At 35.9% G+C, this 14,095-nt stretch overlaps 1 protein-coding gene across 1 annotated transcript; it reads left to right on the top strand.

Annotated features, from left to right (window-relative positions):
- Positions 1–7,734: 7,734 nt before the first annotated feature.
- On the top strand, positions 7,735–8,679 carry LOC143553692 (flavonoid 3',5'-hydroxylase-like; the record flags this gene model as incomplete). Its single annotated transcript, XM_077043629.1, has 1 exon — positions 7,735–8,679. A coding segment is annotated over exon 1 (945 nt), but the record flags the coding sequence as incomplete, so codon positions are not given.
- Between the last annotated feature and the right edge of the window lie 5,416 nt (positions 8,680–14,095).

Below are 14,095 nucleotides of genomic sequence, written 5' to 3' on the forward strand. Positions count from 1 at the left end.
AATCCCCAAATACATCTTGATAAACACTTTTAAGCAACTTGTATTTGATTCACCAACTTCAATCATCCAATCACATAGAAGTCAACCATCCACTCCCATGTCTTCTCTCCAAATAACAAGTCTTGAATCCTCAAGGTACAAGCAAATATAGCTCATAAGCGATAATAACGAATATGCTTTTATTTCAACGTGTACGTCTAGTATGCCTTGCATAATCTTGTATGAACCAACTGATCTTACAAGCAGGTAAATACTTATACATTGACATTTCATGGATAAGTGATACGGAGAGGATACGACATGAAAATTTAACTTGAAAAAGTGTACCGTATATGTAGCATTGTACTTATGCGGCGCATATATTATGCACTGTATAACTTATGCGACACATAAGTTGTATCTTTGAAGGTTTTTGCCACAAAACTCTGGGAAAACGATGTAGAAATGATCTGATTCTTGAGTATGTTATTCAACACCAATGATATAACAATCCTTGAAGTTTTGGTGAGATTTGAACGGTTACATTGTCTGGAATGATCAAAAACATGTATAAAAAGAACATTTTTGAGTTTTTCTAGGTAGATCACGAGCCACTAGTCTCTGATACCAATTAAAAGTCCAGGATGGGTCTTCATAGGGACATGTGATAGCATTCACGACCTGATCAACCTTACAACGCTATGAGCGGAAATCATAACAAAGTGAAAATACTTAAAAACGCCTCTTTAATCTCTCATCTATATCATTGATAGCATTGGTAATACAAGATATGTGACATTGTAAGCACAAAGTACAACATGGTTCACTCCACCAACTGGTAAGGAGCATCAACTAACACAAATGACCAACTAACCTATTTATAGACAACCATCGGGACTTATGCAGCGCATATGTTATGCGGCGCATAATTTATGCGCCATGTAACTTATACACCCCATAAATGTTTCTTGTGTATTTGACATTTAGTGCACAATCTATAACATCACATGCTATCAAGACCTAACCAACACAAGACACAAAGTACTAAACATTTCATGTTCCTACAAATCTTAAATTTGGGGATTTTGGAAAAGTTCGACTTGCGAACAATGATATTTTAGAGGTTATGAGTATGGGAGATATTGATATAACTTCAGTCGGTACTTCTTGGACTTTGAAAGACGTAAGGGTTATTCCAAGTTTGAAGAAACGTTTGATTTCAGTTGGGCAGTTGGATGACCAGGGGCACGATGTTAAGTTCGGGAATGGGCAGTGGAAAGTTATCAAAGGAAATATCGTGGTTGCTTATAGCAAGAAAATGGGTTCATTGTATATGGTTGATATGCCACCGAAAGGAGTGGATCCAGTTTTGGTGAAAAACAAAATCCGGTTCACAAAATCTCATGGGCAGAAGAAGGTTCGTTTTGCAAGTAATAAACCCAGAGCCAAAGTGAAGATTCAGGATGAACGAGCTAGAAAGGTTAAATCAGTCGGGGGACATCATGACAGTGGGAGCACATGTTATGTTTCAGTTACAGTTCTAGGTCGACAGTGGATTAAGAAAACCAGTATTCCAACTGTAAAAGTCTCTCAGTGGCTTACTTGCTAAATATGGAGAGTGTTTGTTCTCAGGTTATCTCAGGATCCAGTAGTTCATTACATGGGGGCCGGTTGGGACAGAGAACGGTTCAAGGACAGTTTCAATCATGACTGATATGTTGGAGCTCCGGGGAGCTTCAACGGGCCTTCAGATTAATAGATGAGAAGGCGGTGGAAACTAGAAGAAGTTTAATGTTCAGATTACAGAAGTACAATCAGGAGTGCAGACGAGAGTATTCAAGGCCTCCGAGTGGGAGATTGTTGGGTTCGTAGGCCTTTTGTTTAGGCCCGATTTATTATCTGAAGTCCAAAGGGCATACAGGTGTAGGGTCGCCAGACCGAAGCCCTGCCCAGTTGAGATTTCTTTTTCAATAATTTACAAACCCTAGTTCAGTTTCTATTTAAACAACACTATGTATTTGTAATTATTTGTCATTCAATAAAAGAATACCTAGTTGCCACCCATGGACGTAGGTCAGTTTAGACCGAACCACGTTAAATCCTCGTGTTCATTATTGCTTTCGTGTGTGTGTTTAGTTTCGTATGTGCGTTTAATCCTAACATTGTTTACCAATGAATTTAACCTGCAGTTTCAAGGCCATAAAACAAAATATAAGAACACTAATTAAAATTCATTAAACCCGAAACAATGAGTAACAAGAAAAAAAACACATGAGCGTGCAAAGTATAGCTTACTTTAGTTCGCCAATTGAAATGTCTAATTTGTTGAAAAATAATTCAAACTCTCCAGCAGCACGTGGGATTCTTTACAACGTTTACAAGATCAAGTCTTTCGCTTTTCTCTGATTTCTAGTTGAAGAATAAAGCCGTTGTGCAATCTGTTTTTGTTTACTAAGTATTTCTGCTTTATAGTTTAGTTTGTTATCTTAAGCTCTATTTAAAGAGACCTTGTTCTTTGATTTATGTATGCAATTCAATTATCAATAATAGATCGAGAATCCTTGCTGCTATTCTTTGTTATTATTATTATTATCCAATAGATTGTGGCATCAGAGCCAAGTACTCTCCCTAATTCACAAACTCCACATCTTTCCTGATAAAAACCTAATCCCTCTTTGATTCGTTCTTATGGCTGATCATACCAGTGTTCTTCCATCTGCTCCAACTCCAATCCCTGTCTTCAAGGGTGAGGGGTATGAGTATAGGAGTATTAGCATAAAGACTATATTACGTTTAAGAGATCTATGGGAACTAGTGGAATTTCGGTTCAATGACAAAGACAAGACGACTACGAAGAAAGATGCTCATGCTATGGCTATTATCCAGCAAGCCGTTCATGATCAACTGTTCTCTAGAATTGCAGCTGCCTCCTCGTCCAAAGAGACTTGGGACATTCTTAAAATGGAATTCCAAGGGGATTCTCAGGTTAAGGCTATCAAACTTCAAGGGCTGCACAGAGATTTCAAAAATCTTTGCATGAAAGAAAGTGAACCTGTTGGAGATTATTTCTCTCGGATCATGGCAATTCTTAGCCAGGAAAGGTCCTTTGGTGCAACAGTGACAGATCAGACGATTGTTGAAAAGATACTCCAAATTCTGACCCCAAATTTGATTATGTGGTACCTTCAATTGAGGTATCAAATGATCTTTCATTACTTACTCCTGTGAAACTAATAGGCTCGTTGCAGTCTCATGAAGAAAGGATGAATAGCAGGCTACCTGAAAAGACTGAAAAGAATGAAGAACAAGCACTGCAAGTGATGCAGGATCGCTCATAAACAAGAAACAACCCTAATAGGGGTAGGGGTCGTGGCATGAAACTGGGTAGAGGACGTAGGAGAAGTTTTGATAGAAGTAAAGTCCCACATTGCACTATCTGCAACAAGTATGGTCATCATAAAAATGATTGTTGGTATAATTAAGATCAACATGTCAATGTTGCCACCGACAAAGACGAAAGTGCTAAGGAAGTTGGTACTGAAGAGCCACGTTTGTTCATGGCCTTCTTCCATAACACTCAGTTCTCTTTAATGACTCAACCTGCATCCAAAGGTAACAAGTCCTACCTGTGGTTTCTAAACTCAGGTTTTTCTAACCATATGACAGGGTTAAAACATAGTTTCACATAATTAGATGCATCGTTTAAACTTATTGTTCACCTTGGTGATAAAAAACAAATTGAGGTTAAAGGAAAGGGAACAGTTAAAATTGATACCTCAGATGGTAATTATAGATTGTTGGACAATGTCTATTATACCCCTCAACTTCAATACAACCTCCTTAGTGTCGGTCAATTGATGAGGAAGTGGTATTCTTTATTATTTGATGATGATAGATGTACAATAAAGAACAAGCAGACAGGGGTCACTTTGATGTCTGTTATGATCTCCAACAACAACATGTTCCTGGTTGATGCTTCTAAAACTAAGGCTGCCAACATAGCAAGTATCAAGACATCAGAAGTTAACTCTACTACAAAGCTATGGCATGCAAGGTATTGGCATTATAACACTTATGGGCTAAAACAATTACATGACAAAGGTATGGTACTTGGTTTACCAAGTATCAAACCTATTGAAACATGTGATGGTTGTGTGGTAGCTAAACAAACCCGCAATCCATTTCCATTCAAGTCATGGAGAGCCACAAAAAAACTTGAATTAATTCATACCGATGTTTGTGGGCCTATGCAAGTACCCAGTTTGGGTGGAAGTTATTATTATGTTTGTTATTATTATGTTTTATTCATTGATAACCTCACACGTATGTGCTAGGTGTATTTTATCACTAACAAATTTGAGGCGTTCATTAAATTCAAGTTGTTCAAGGTTCTTGTTGAAAACCAAAGTGAGCATTCAATTAAAGTTCTTAGATCAGACCGTGGTGGAGAGTTCTGCTCAAAAGAATTTCATGCTTTTTTGATGCTCATGGGACTAGAAGAGAGCACACACCTCCATACACACCTGAGCATAATGGTGTGGTGGAGAGAAAAATAGAACCATAATGGGACTGACCAGAAGCATGCATGCTGAAACACAAAGAAGTTCCTAACTATTTATGGACTGAAGGTGTAGCCACTGCCGTATACCTGATCAACTTGGCTCCTAAAAAATTAGTGCAAAACAAGACCCCTTGGCATGCATGGTTCAATACTAAGCCATTGGTTAGACATGTAAAAGTGATTAGGTGTTGTGCTTATGGTTTAGTGCCTGTACAAAACATGAGGAAACTTAATAACAAGTTCGAAAAATGTGTATTCATTGGTTATTCTCAACAAACCAATGGATACAAGTTATACAATCCAACAACCAAAAAATTATTTACCCGAAGAGATGTAGTGTTTCATGAAGATACTAAATGGCCTGGAAAAATAACATCTCAAACAACAAAACCTACGACATTAACTACATTGATCCATTCCCTATTGAGCCTACAACCAATAATGAAACTATCTCATATCCCTCTCTCAACAAAATAGCTCAACTCTCACTCAACATTCCCAATCATCACAAAACAACTCACCAATTAATCACAATTCTTCAACTACCCTCAATCCTCATACCTCACCTGCTTCCGCGCAACAAACACCTGCCACACTTGTAAACCCTACTATACCAGTCTCCACAGCTAATAACTCTCCAACTCCTACAATCAAAGATTTAAATGAGGTCTATGCTCAGTCTTATGAGGTTGAACCTGATTATGACTTGTATGCTACCTATCAGTTTGCATTGAACATATGTGATCCCACTTGCTATAAGGAGGCTACATCCAAAAAGGAATGGCAGAATGCAATGCATGAAGAATTGAGGGCCATAGAGACAAATAACACTTGGGAACTTGTTGACTTACCACCATGTAAGAATCTTGTTGGTTTAAAATGGTTGTTCAAAACTAAAGTAGGAGCCAATGCTGAAGTTGTAAAGTACAAGGCAAGGCTTGTTGCTAAAGGGTACTCTCAGCAACATGGGATTGATTATTAAGAAACATTTGCACCGGTTGCAAGATTTGAAACAATAAGGGTGGTGTTTCTGTTGCTGCTCAACTTGGCTGGTGTGTTCACCAGCTAGAGGTTAAATCTGCCTTCCTAAATGGTGATTTAACTAAAGAAATTTATGTAGAGCAACCTAAAGGGTATGAAGTAACCGGTAAGAAAGGAAAAGTGTATAGGCTAAGAAAGGCTTTATATGGTTTGAAGCAGGCACTAAGGGCTTGGTACTCCAAAATTGATAGTTACTTTATCAATAATGGGTACAATAGAAGCCACAACGAGCCTACCCTATATGTGAAGAACAATGAGAAGGAAATTATGTATGTATGTCTCTCTGTGGATGATATCATCTGCACTAGTCACTGCTCAAAGTTGATTGCTGAATTTAAAGATGGAATGAAGAAAGTATTTGAGATGACTGACTTGGGTATGCTCAAGTACTTCTTGGGATTGGAAGTAAGACAAACCAGGTATGGTATCTTTATTTCTCAAGAAAAATATGCTAAAGGTCTGCTTGAAAGGTTTAGAATGCAGGAATGTAATGTTGATGACACTCCTATGATTTCTACTGAAAAACTTATGATAAATGAGGCTGTTGATAAAACAAATGAGTTTATGTTTCAAAGCTTAGTGGGAGCTCGGATTGATATATCTAACACATACTAGGCCAGACTTAGTATATGCTGTTGGTATAGTCTCTAGATTTATGCAGGCTCCATCAAAGTTCCATCTGGGAGCTACTAAAACAATCCTCAGGTACATAGCTGGTATAGTTGGATTTGGAATTGGGTATGCCAAGGGGGCTAAGGTTGAATTAGCTGGATACACTGATAGTGATTGGGCCTCATGTGTGGATGATAGGAAAAGCATATCGGCCTATGCATTTTCCTTAAGTAGTGGAGCGGTGAGTTGGAGTTCAAAAAAACAAACCACAGTTGCTCTCTCGAGTACCGAAGCTGAATACATATCAGCTACTGCCTCTACTTGTCAGGTTATTTGGCTTCGAAGGGTGCTGGAAGATTTAGGTGTGCCGCAGTGCAGTGCTACGAACATCTACTGTGACAATTTATCAGCTATTAACTTAAGCAAAAATCCTGTCATGCATAACCAGTCTAAACACGTTGAGTTGAAGCATCATTCATTAGAGATTTGGTGAACCAGAAGTTGGTAACTCTTATTCATTGCAACACTAATCAGCAGCTTGCAGATGTTCTAACAAAGGCACTAACAAGAGAAAAATTTGTCTATTTTAGACATTTGCTAGGTGTCAAGGAGTTTGAATCAAGGGAGGGTGTTGAAAAATAATTCAAACTCTCCAGCAGCACGTGGGATTCTCTACAACGTTTACAAGATCAAGTCTTCCACTTTTCTTTGATTTCTAGTAGAATAAAACCGTTGTGCAATCTGTTTTTGTTTACCAAGTATTTATGCTTTATAGTTTAGTTTGTTATCTTAGGCTCTATTTAAAGAGACCTTGTTCTTTGATTTATGTATGCAATTCAATTATCAATAATAGATCGAGAATCCTTGCTGCAATTCTTTGTTATTATCATTATTATCCAAAATAACTTCCCCTGAGGGCAACCTCGACATGAAGAATTTGTAACTACAATCCAACAAATAAAAGAACTTGTGATCTCTATAACACACGTAGATGTATAGACTTCACAAAAACAAAAGAATTAGCATCATTTTCATTCAGATTAATACAAGAGTAACTGATAACCTTTTGTATGTGTGTTATGAGACTAAAGATATGTCCATAGTTGCATAAACTAAATAGATTTATCAAGAATTGAGGGAATATTTAGGGGTTTTGGGATAATAGAGAAACATAACCTAGCAGCGAGATCGAATGAGACCAAGAAACAAAGTGTAGAGTGTTCTTCGTGATAGGATGCAGCGGCTATTCTGGCAAACATCGATTGAGAGGATCGGGGAGTGGAGAAGGAAGAATTAGGGTTACACAACGTGAAATGGAAAAAAATGAAACGGTTGTTAGAGCATCCACAATAAGAGATTTTTGGGCTGTTTTTGAAGAGAAAGAGATGATGTGGAAGAGAGAAGTTATGACATGGAGGACAGAGAGTGAAGTAAAATTCTTGTGAAAGAATGTTTCATGAATTAGTTTGTGAAGTGAGATGGACGAGAGAAGAGATAGATGAGAGGAAAGAGATCACTAGCTAAGTTTCATTATTTGCAAAATGGCCGAACAAAATAACCATGTGTTAGGGTGGTGGGAAGTGAGCAACGACAACCAGCTAACTATGTTAGTTGTCACAACTTCATTATTGATCTTGACCATTTTATGGTACACGTTCAAACCTTCAAACTCCTCGAATGGTGCACCACCATTGCCACCAGGTCCCCGCTCCTTACCAATCGTTGGGTACATTCCATTTCTTAGTCCGAATTTGCATACACAGTTCACCAACATGGCTCACACCTACGGTCCCATCTTCAAGTTAAAGTTGGGAAGTAAACTTTATATTGTGATAAACACCCCAGAGTTAGCAAAGGAGGTTGTTCGGGACCAAGATGAGACCTTTTCTAACCGTGACCGAAGCGCTGCAGCCTTCACATTAACCAACGGTGGCCAAGATATCGGATTTTCCGACAACAATCCCCATTGGCGTAAGCTTCGTAAGATATTTGTGCATGAGATGCTAAGCCACAAGAATCTTGAAGCAAGTGGCTTTGTTAGAAGGGACGAAGTTAGAAAAGCCGTCAAGAATGTTTTTGGTAAAATTGGTACCAAAGTTAACGTTCGTGAGATTGCTTTTTCTACTGAGACAAATGTCGTAACAAGAACAATATGGGAAAGTGACAAAAGCAATCTTGGAGCTGAGATAGATATCGTGGCTTCAAACATCATTCATATAATTGGACGGATGAATTTATCCGATTTCTTCCCTGCTCTTGCACCGTTTGATTTACAAGGTGTCGTACGGGACATGAAGAAGCAACGTAACAAGTTGGATCAACTTTTCACTAGCATCATTGAAGATCGAATCAAATCCAACTTAAAGAAGTCAGCAGACGAAGTGAGGCATGAAGGAAAGAAAGATTTTCTACAAGTCTTGTTAAGCTACAGGGACGAAAAAGATGGAACACCGCTTAACATGACCCAAATAAAGGCACTTCTCCTGGTAAGATTTCTTCTTACAAGTCCTAATTTTTGACATTCGTGTGCCATCCAATAAATAGATCTAAAAAGTTAAAAAATAATCAATTCCAACGCAAGCTAAAGTGTGCAATTGGAAACTTTTGTGGACAAATTATGCCGGCACAAATTGCATCTAGATAAAAAGTTATACTTCGGTAAATTTTGATCGTAGCTAATTCTTACGTTGGACTTAAATTATTAAATATTATGCCATATTTTATGTTGTGGTTGAACCCGGTACCAACTTCATTTCACAATCTTGTTCTTGAACTAGGTGTCCTAATTTAGAGCACATATGGTTTTTATGCTGTAATTATTATATATAACATTATGTTATATCCTGTGTTACACACGAACGGAAGATATATAAAACTTCATATATGTGTGTACGCACGCGCGCATGTGTGTTATATACATTTTAACGAATTGTAAACTTCAGATAATCTAGCATTATTATTATTTTAAGGTATCATACTGTTTTTTTAATTAAAAGAACACAATATACAAAGACAAATAGAGAAAAATAACAATTTAAAACATAATTCTAAGTTATGCCACATGTTTCTAAATTGTACCATGAAACAAAAAAGATATATTAATTAAAACTCCCATCATCTACTGAGGTCACATGTTGTCAACTATGAAGCGTAAACATGTAGATGTTGTAACATAAGTTGTGTGTTATAAAAACTATTTTTATTGAAATTATAAAACATTTAAGTACACAACAAAAAAAATGCTAAAAATATGAATATAACAATGAGATATAATTATAATTTTTATTAAACCGCACGTTTAATAAGGCAACAATATAATTCAAACCTCCTGATTTAAACCACTATTTCAATCTAAACATCCAGTCCAAACGTTCATAAATAATTTCCCAAAATCCAATAAAATAAAATAAAATAAAATAACAAACTCTCAAAATTTAAAAAAAAAATAACAATTAATTGTCTTTATTACTCAATAAATGATGATTATAACAATTTATTTTGAAACTTTATTCAAGTTACAGTTACATCTTAAAATTAATGTTCAAATTAACATGTCTAAATTATATAAATGGAAAATGATGAGTTGGAAGTCTATGTGGACATGCTAGTTGAATACCATGTGAAAACCTTGTATTGCTTTAATAGTTTAGTAAGATTTGAGAAGCTTGGTGCCACAAGACCATAATTGGTCCATGTGGCGGCACTAGCTTCTAACATATCATCCAATTTTTTTAGTTTCAGTTCAAATATCCTAACAAACTTAACCGAAACCAACCCAACTCGAAAAAACTCTCTGTCGTAACGTCCAGGTTTTACCAACCGTTGTTTTTCTTTTTTCTTACAACCTTAACAAATAACGTTGGTCCATGTGCTAACACCAGCTTATGACACATCGTAAAATATTTTGTTTAGTTTTTAGTTTAGTATCATACGAACGTAACCAAAGCCGACCCAATTCGCGCCTACTCGCCGTCGTAACGCCCGGGTACGAACCAATGTTTGGTTTTGTTTTAAGTTCTTGTGTCGTAACGAACGTAACCGGAATCGTACCAATTCTCGTCTACTTGCCGCTGTAACGCCCAGGTTTTATCGGCCTAATAAACATCGTTTTAATTGAGTTATTTTTTGCGATAATAAGTTATGCGAGTATTCTGGACGTTTATGAATTTATTATTTAGGTTTAGTGTCAATTTCATAACGAAGATAACCGATACCAACCAAACCCATATCGCTTTGATCATAAGTTGTATTTGTTTTTTTCTTTAATATGCTAATTTTTTATATTAGAAGTTATGTCAGTGCCACTACTGTTTTCGACGTTGATAAATTAATGTTTTCAGTTTAGTGTTAGTATCATAACTAACTTCTACCAACCGAATGCACGTTAATGTGTCGTGCAGCGGGTACAAACCTAGTTATAATACAATTCACTTTTGAAGTAACTCGTTATAACACATGATGTAGATGTCGTGCTATAATAAAAAAACAAGTATTTATATCACTTAAATATTTATAATTAGTACGGTTAAATAAGGTGTCTCCACAAGGAATTAGTGGAAAGTACAAGTTAAACTCATGACTTATTAATTAATTAATTATTTCGGTGGGCAAACGATGTCAAACAGTTTAAAAGATTTGTTTTTATGCAAACACGGCTACTTTTACTAGTTGTAAACAATTCAAGAAAAGAGTGACACACTTTAGGTTTCAGGTTATGCAAATCGCTAAACACTATGAATCCTATCAATTGAATAAACACCTAGACATGAATCGTCAATTAAGATTGATAAGCAATTACAAGATAGTTGTTTGATCGTGCTAATACACATAAACTAATCCGATTAATTGGCACAATTGAACGTGGTCTACGTAATTACCAGTTTGTTAATATAAGATTTTAGGTAAATTAGTGATCGATGGTAATAGTTCAATGACCATAAGAACTTAATCCTAGCAGCTGATGAATACAATCTATCGATTGATGATAAACCCTAGTCCCAGATAAACAACTATTTAAGCAATCAAAACTAATATAAAGAAAGATTAATTATAAAATCAATCAAACTCTAATCCAATAATAGACGGAGAAACAATGGATTTGTTTACTCTAATCCAATAATAGAAAGATTAATTATAAAAGATTAATTACTATATCGAACGGCTGAGGAGTAACTTTGATACCTTTTATAACATCTAACCTCTTATACCAACTAATATCGGTCTATTTGCCAAAAAAAAAAAAACCACAGATTTGATTTTTGTTTCCAAAGTGAAATATGCTATAGAATTTATCTAATCTCTACGCTTTTTATAATTAACAAAGATTTACTTGTTTTTTCTTTTTTTTTTTTTTGAATACTTTATATGACAAGGGTTCAAATAAAATAAATAGTTTTGTAAGAATGATAAGGAAAGAATATAATATTTAAAGTTAGGAAACTATGTAAGCTTGAAACTATGTAGCGGTTGTTAGTTAAGAAACTATTTGGTGTTATGGGAAATTATTAATCTCAACCACTAGATCTTATCTAAGGGGCCTATATCTATTCTTACTTTTCCTGAAAAAATATGTCCTTTTATTTTAACTCATTCCTAGTTTATGAAAAAACTAGTAGCCTCACCCGCTGCGTTGCAGCGTAGTTGGGTTGCCCATCGGATGTTGTGTGTATATTGGTGATGAACGCAAACATGCTTGGTGTAGTCTATATTGTTTTGCTAATATATGTTGCATAGATAATGTTCTTACACATACATTTGAGTTATAATGCAACTGTGTGCTACATAATACCGAAAGCATGCATGTATGTCCTGCATAAAACCCAAGTTGCCCTATATCATGTAGTTGGGGATTTGGGTTTACCTTGTGCTAGGAGGTTTTACAAAAAAAAAAAAAAAAAAAAAAAACACCTTGTCCTGCCAACAGTAATGCCTTTTATGTTAGAGCTCTTCGGTCCTATTGTTTCCAAAAAGAAAGCTTATTTAACGATGTTCTTCATTGCATATTTTGCTTCTTTTCTCATGAATCTGTCATTTATTAGGTAGGTGAGATACATGAATTTTTGAATCTTTGACTTAAAAGACTAAAGAAAAAAGAAACAATTGACTTTAAGAGCATATTTGGGATTGAGTTTGAAAAATGTTTATTGGCTTATTGGTGTTTTCAAAAAGCCAATAATTTAAAATGTGTTTGGTAATCACAAAAAACTTTTTATTTTAGATTTTCAAAAGGGTTGAAAAGCAGTTTTCTAAAAGCCTCAAATCCTAGCTTTTCAAAATAGCTTTTTGAAAAAGCCAATAAGCCAATAAGCATTTTTCAAACTCAATCCCAAACATGCTCAAAGATTCACAGTTGACAATAATTTAGTACTTAGGAACAAAAGCAAACGAATTGGGGTTGAATATGACAATAAGGGCATATTGGTTAAACTCCAGTTTTAGGAAACTCAGATTCTGGAAAGTTATAGTATAAAGAACATGTCTTTGAACTACTTTTAGAAGGTAATTTGCAGCTGTTATCAAGGGCTATACATTATGTATGCTTCTATTATCAGTTTAGAGCAACCTTTTGAAGCTGTAATTTTACCAAAATGCCTTTCATACCAATTTTGAACAAAATGCCCTTCGTATCAGATTTGGCCAACACGTAGAGGCATGTTTACCAAGTGCTGCACGGTTACACCAATTTTGAAAGCTATGCCCGACACAAACTATTTCATTTCTTTTTCCGACTCATCGTGTATAATATATTCTATGATATAATAACATACGGTATAGCCTTGTAATTAAGGAACTGTACAACTCTAAACTAATCCATCTCAACATCCCACATCCCCTGCTACATCTGACACCAGACCCCACACTTCCAAGACGACCCGTACCCCATTTTTGGATTTTCCTACTTTAACTTCTTCACCAGGTGTCTTGTGTGGTTGTGTGCATTGTTTTAAAGAAAATTAGAAAGTTTAGTTGGTACCTATGTTTATTGCATTGGCCTCTTGGATGTAGGGTCTGATGTTGTTGTTGGCATACATGTTGGTGCGGAAGCTGAACTTGATTGATGTGCGTTGGCAGACATCTTTGTGATGTTGGTGATGGCGATTGAGTTGCCTGCCTTCATTGTCAAGGTAAAGTTCATTGTCACGCCCAATCGTTGTAGAAAGTGGCGGCGGTAGTATCTTTGATCAAAATGTCTCATGTCCAAAACCATCACTTGGCAATTGGTACCCAGGCCTTCATTCTCAATATTTGACAAACTAAGTGAAAATCAAAAACAGAAATTCAAACAGGCTTTAAGTCGCCGTGTGCCGCATCAGATTCAATATAAACAAAATATGTAAATCAGAAATGTAACAAGCCATATCTTCGAGTGAAGAAGAAGATGGATCCTGAAACCCATTAACCTTTGGTGAATTTTGATCACAACCAATACCATGATTAAATGTACAGGCTAAGTTTATCATTTTTTACCTTTAAACGATTTGAATATTCTAACCAATGGTAACAAATATTAGCAAATACTAAAAATAAATGTAAACTCTCACCCACAGCTACAGTATTAGCTAAGGGTTCCTTGTCTTGAAATGTAAAATATGATAAAGGTAACCTCAAGTAAAACAAATGAACGGACTGACCAAACATAACCGAAAAATCATGTGGAAAGAATAATTAGGCTCGGATATGTAAACAATCAAAGATAGAGAAATCATTCGCCATGGCTTCACGTTTAACGGTTGTCATGTGAAAGAAATGTCAATCACATGACCATCTTGGTTGCCTCGCCAGGACATGTAGAAATATCAACAAGTAAAACTCATCATCATAGCCCTATCGTATTTAGAAAACAATTAATCACTCGAAAGGCATCAGTAACATGTACACAATACATGATAGATTCAGTAGCCT

This window comes from Bidens hawaiensis, unplaced genomic scaffold, assembly GCF_021521415.1.
Source record: "Bidens hawaiensis isolate Kalapana, Puna unplaced genomic scaffold, B.hawaiensis_p1.1 tig00017351_1, whole genome shotgun sequence".
NCBI classification, from domain to species: Eukaryota; Viridiplantae; Streptophyta; class Magnoliopsida; order Asterales; family Asteraceae; genus Bidens; species Bidens hawaiensis.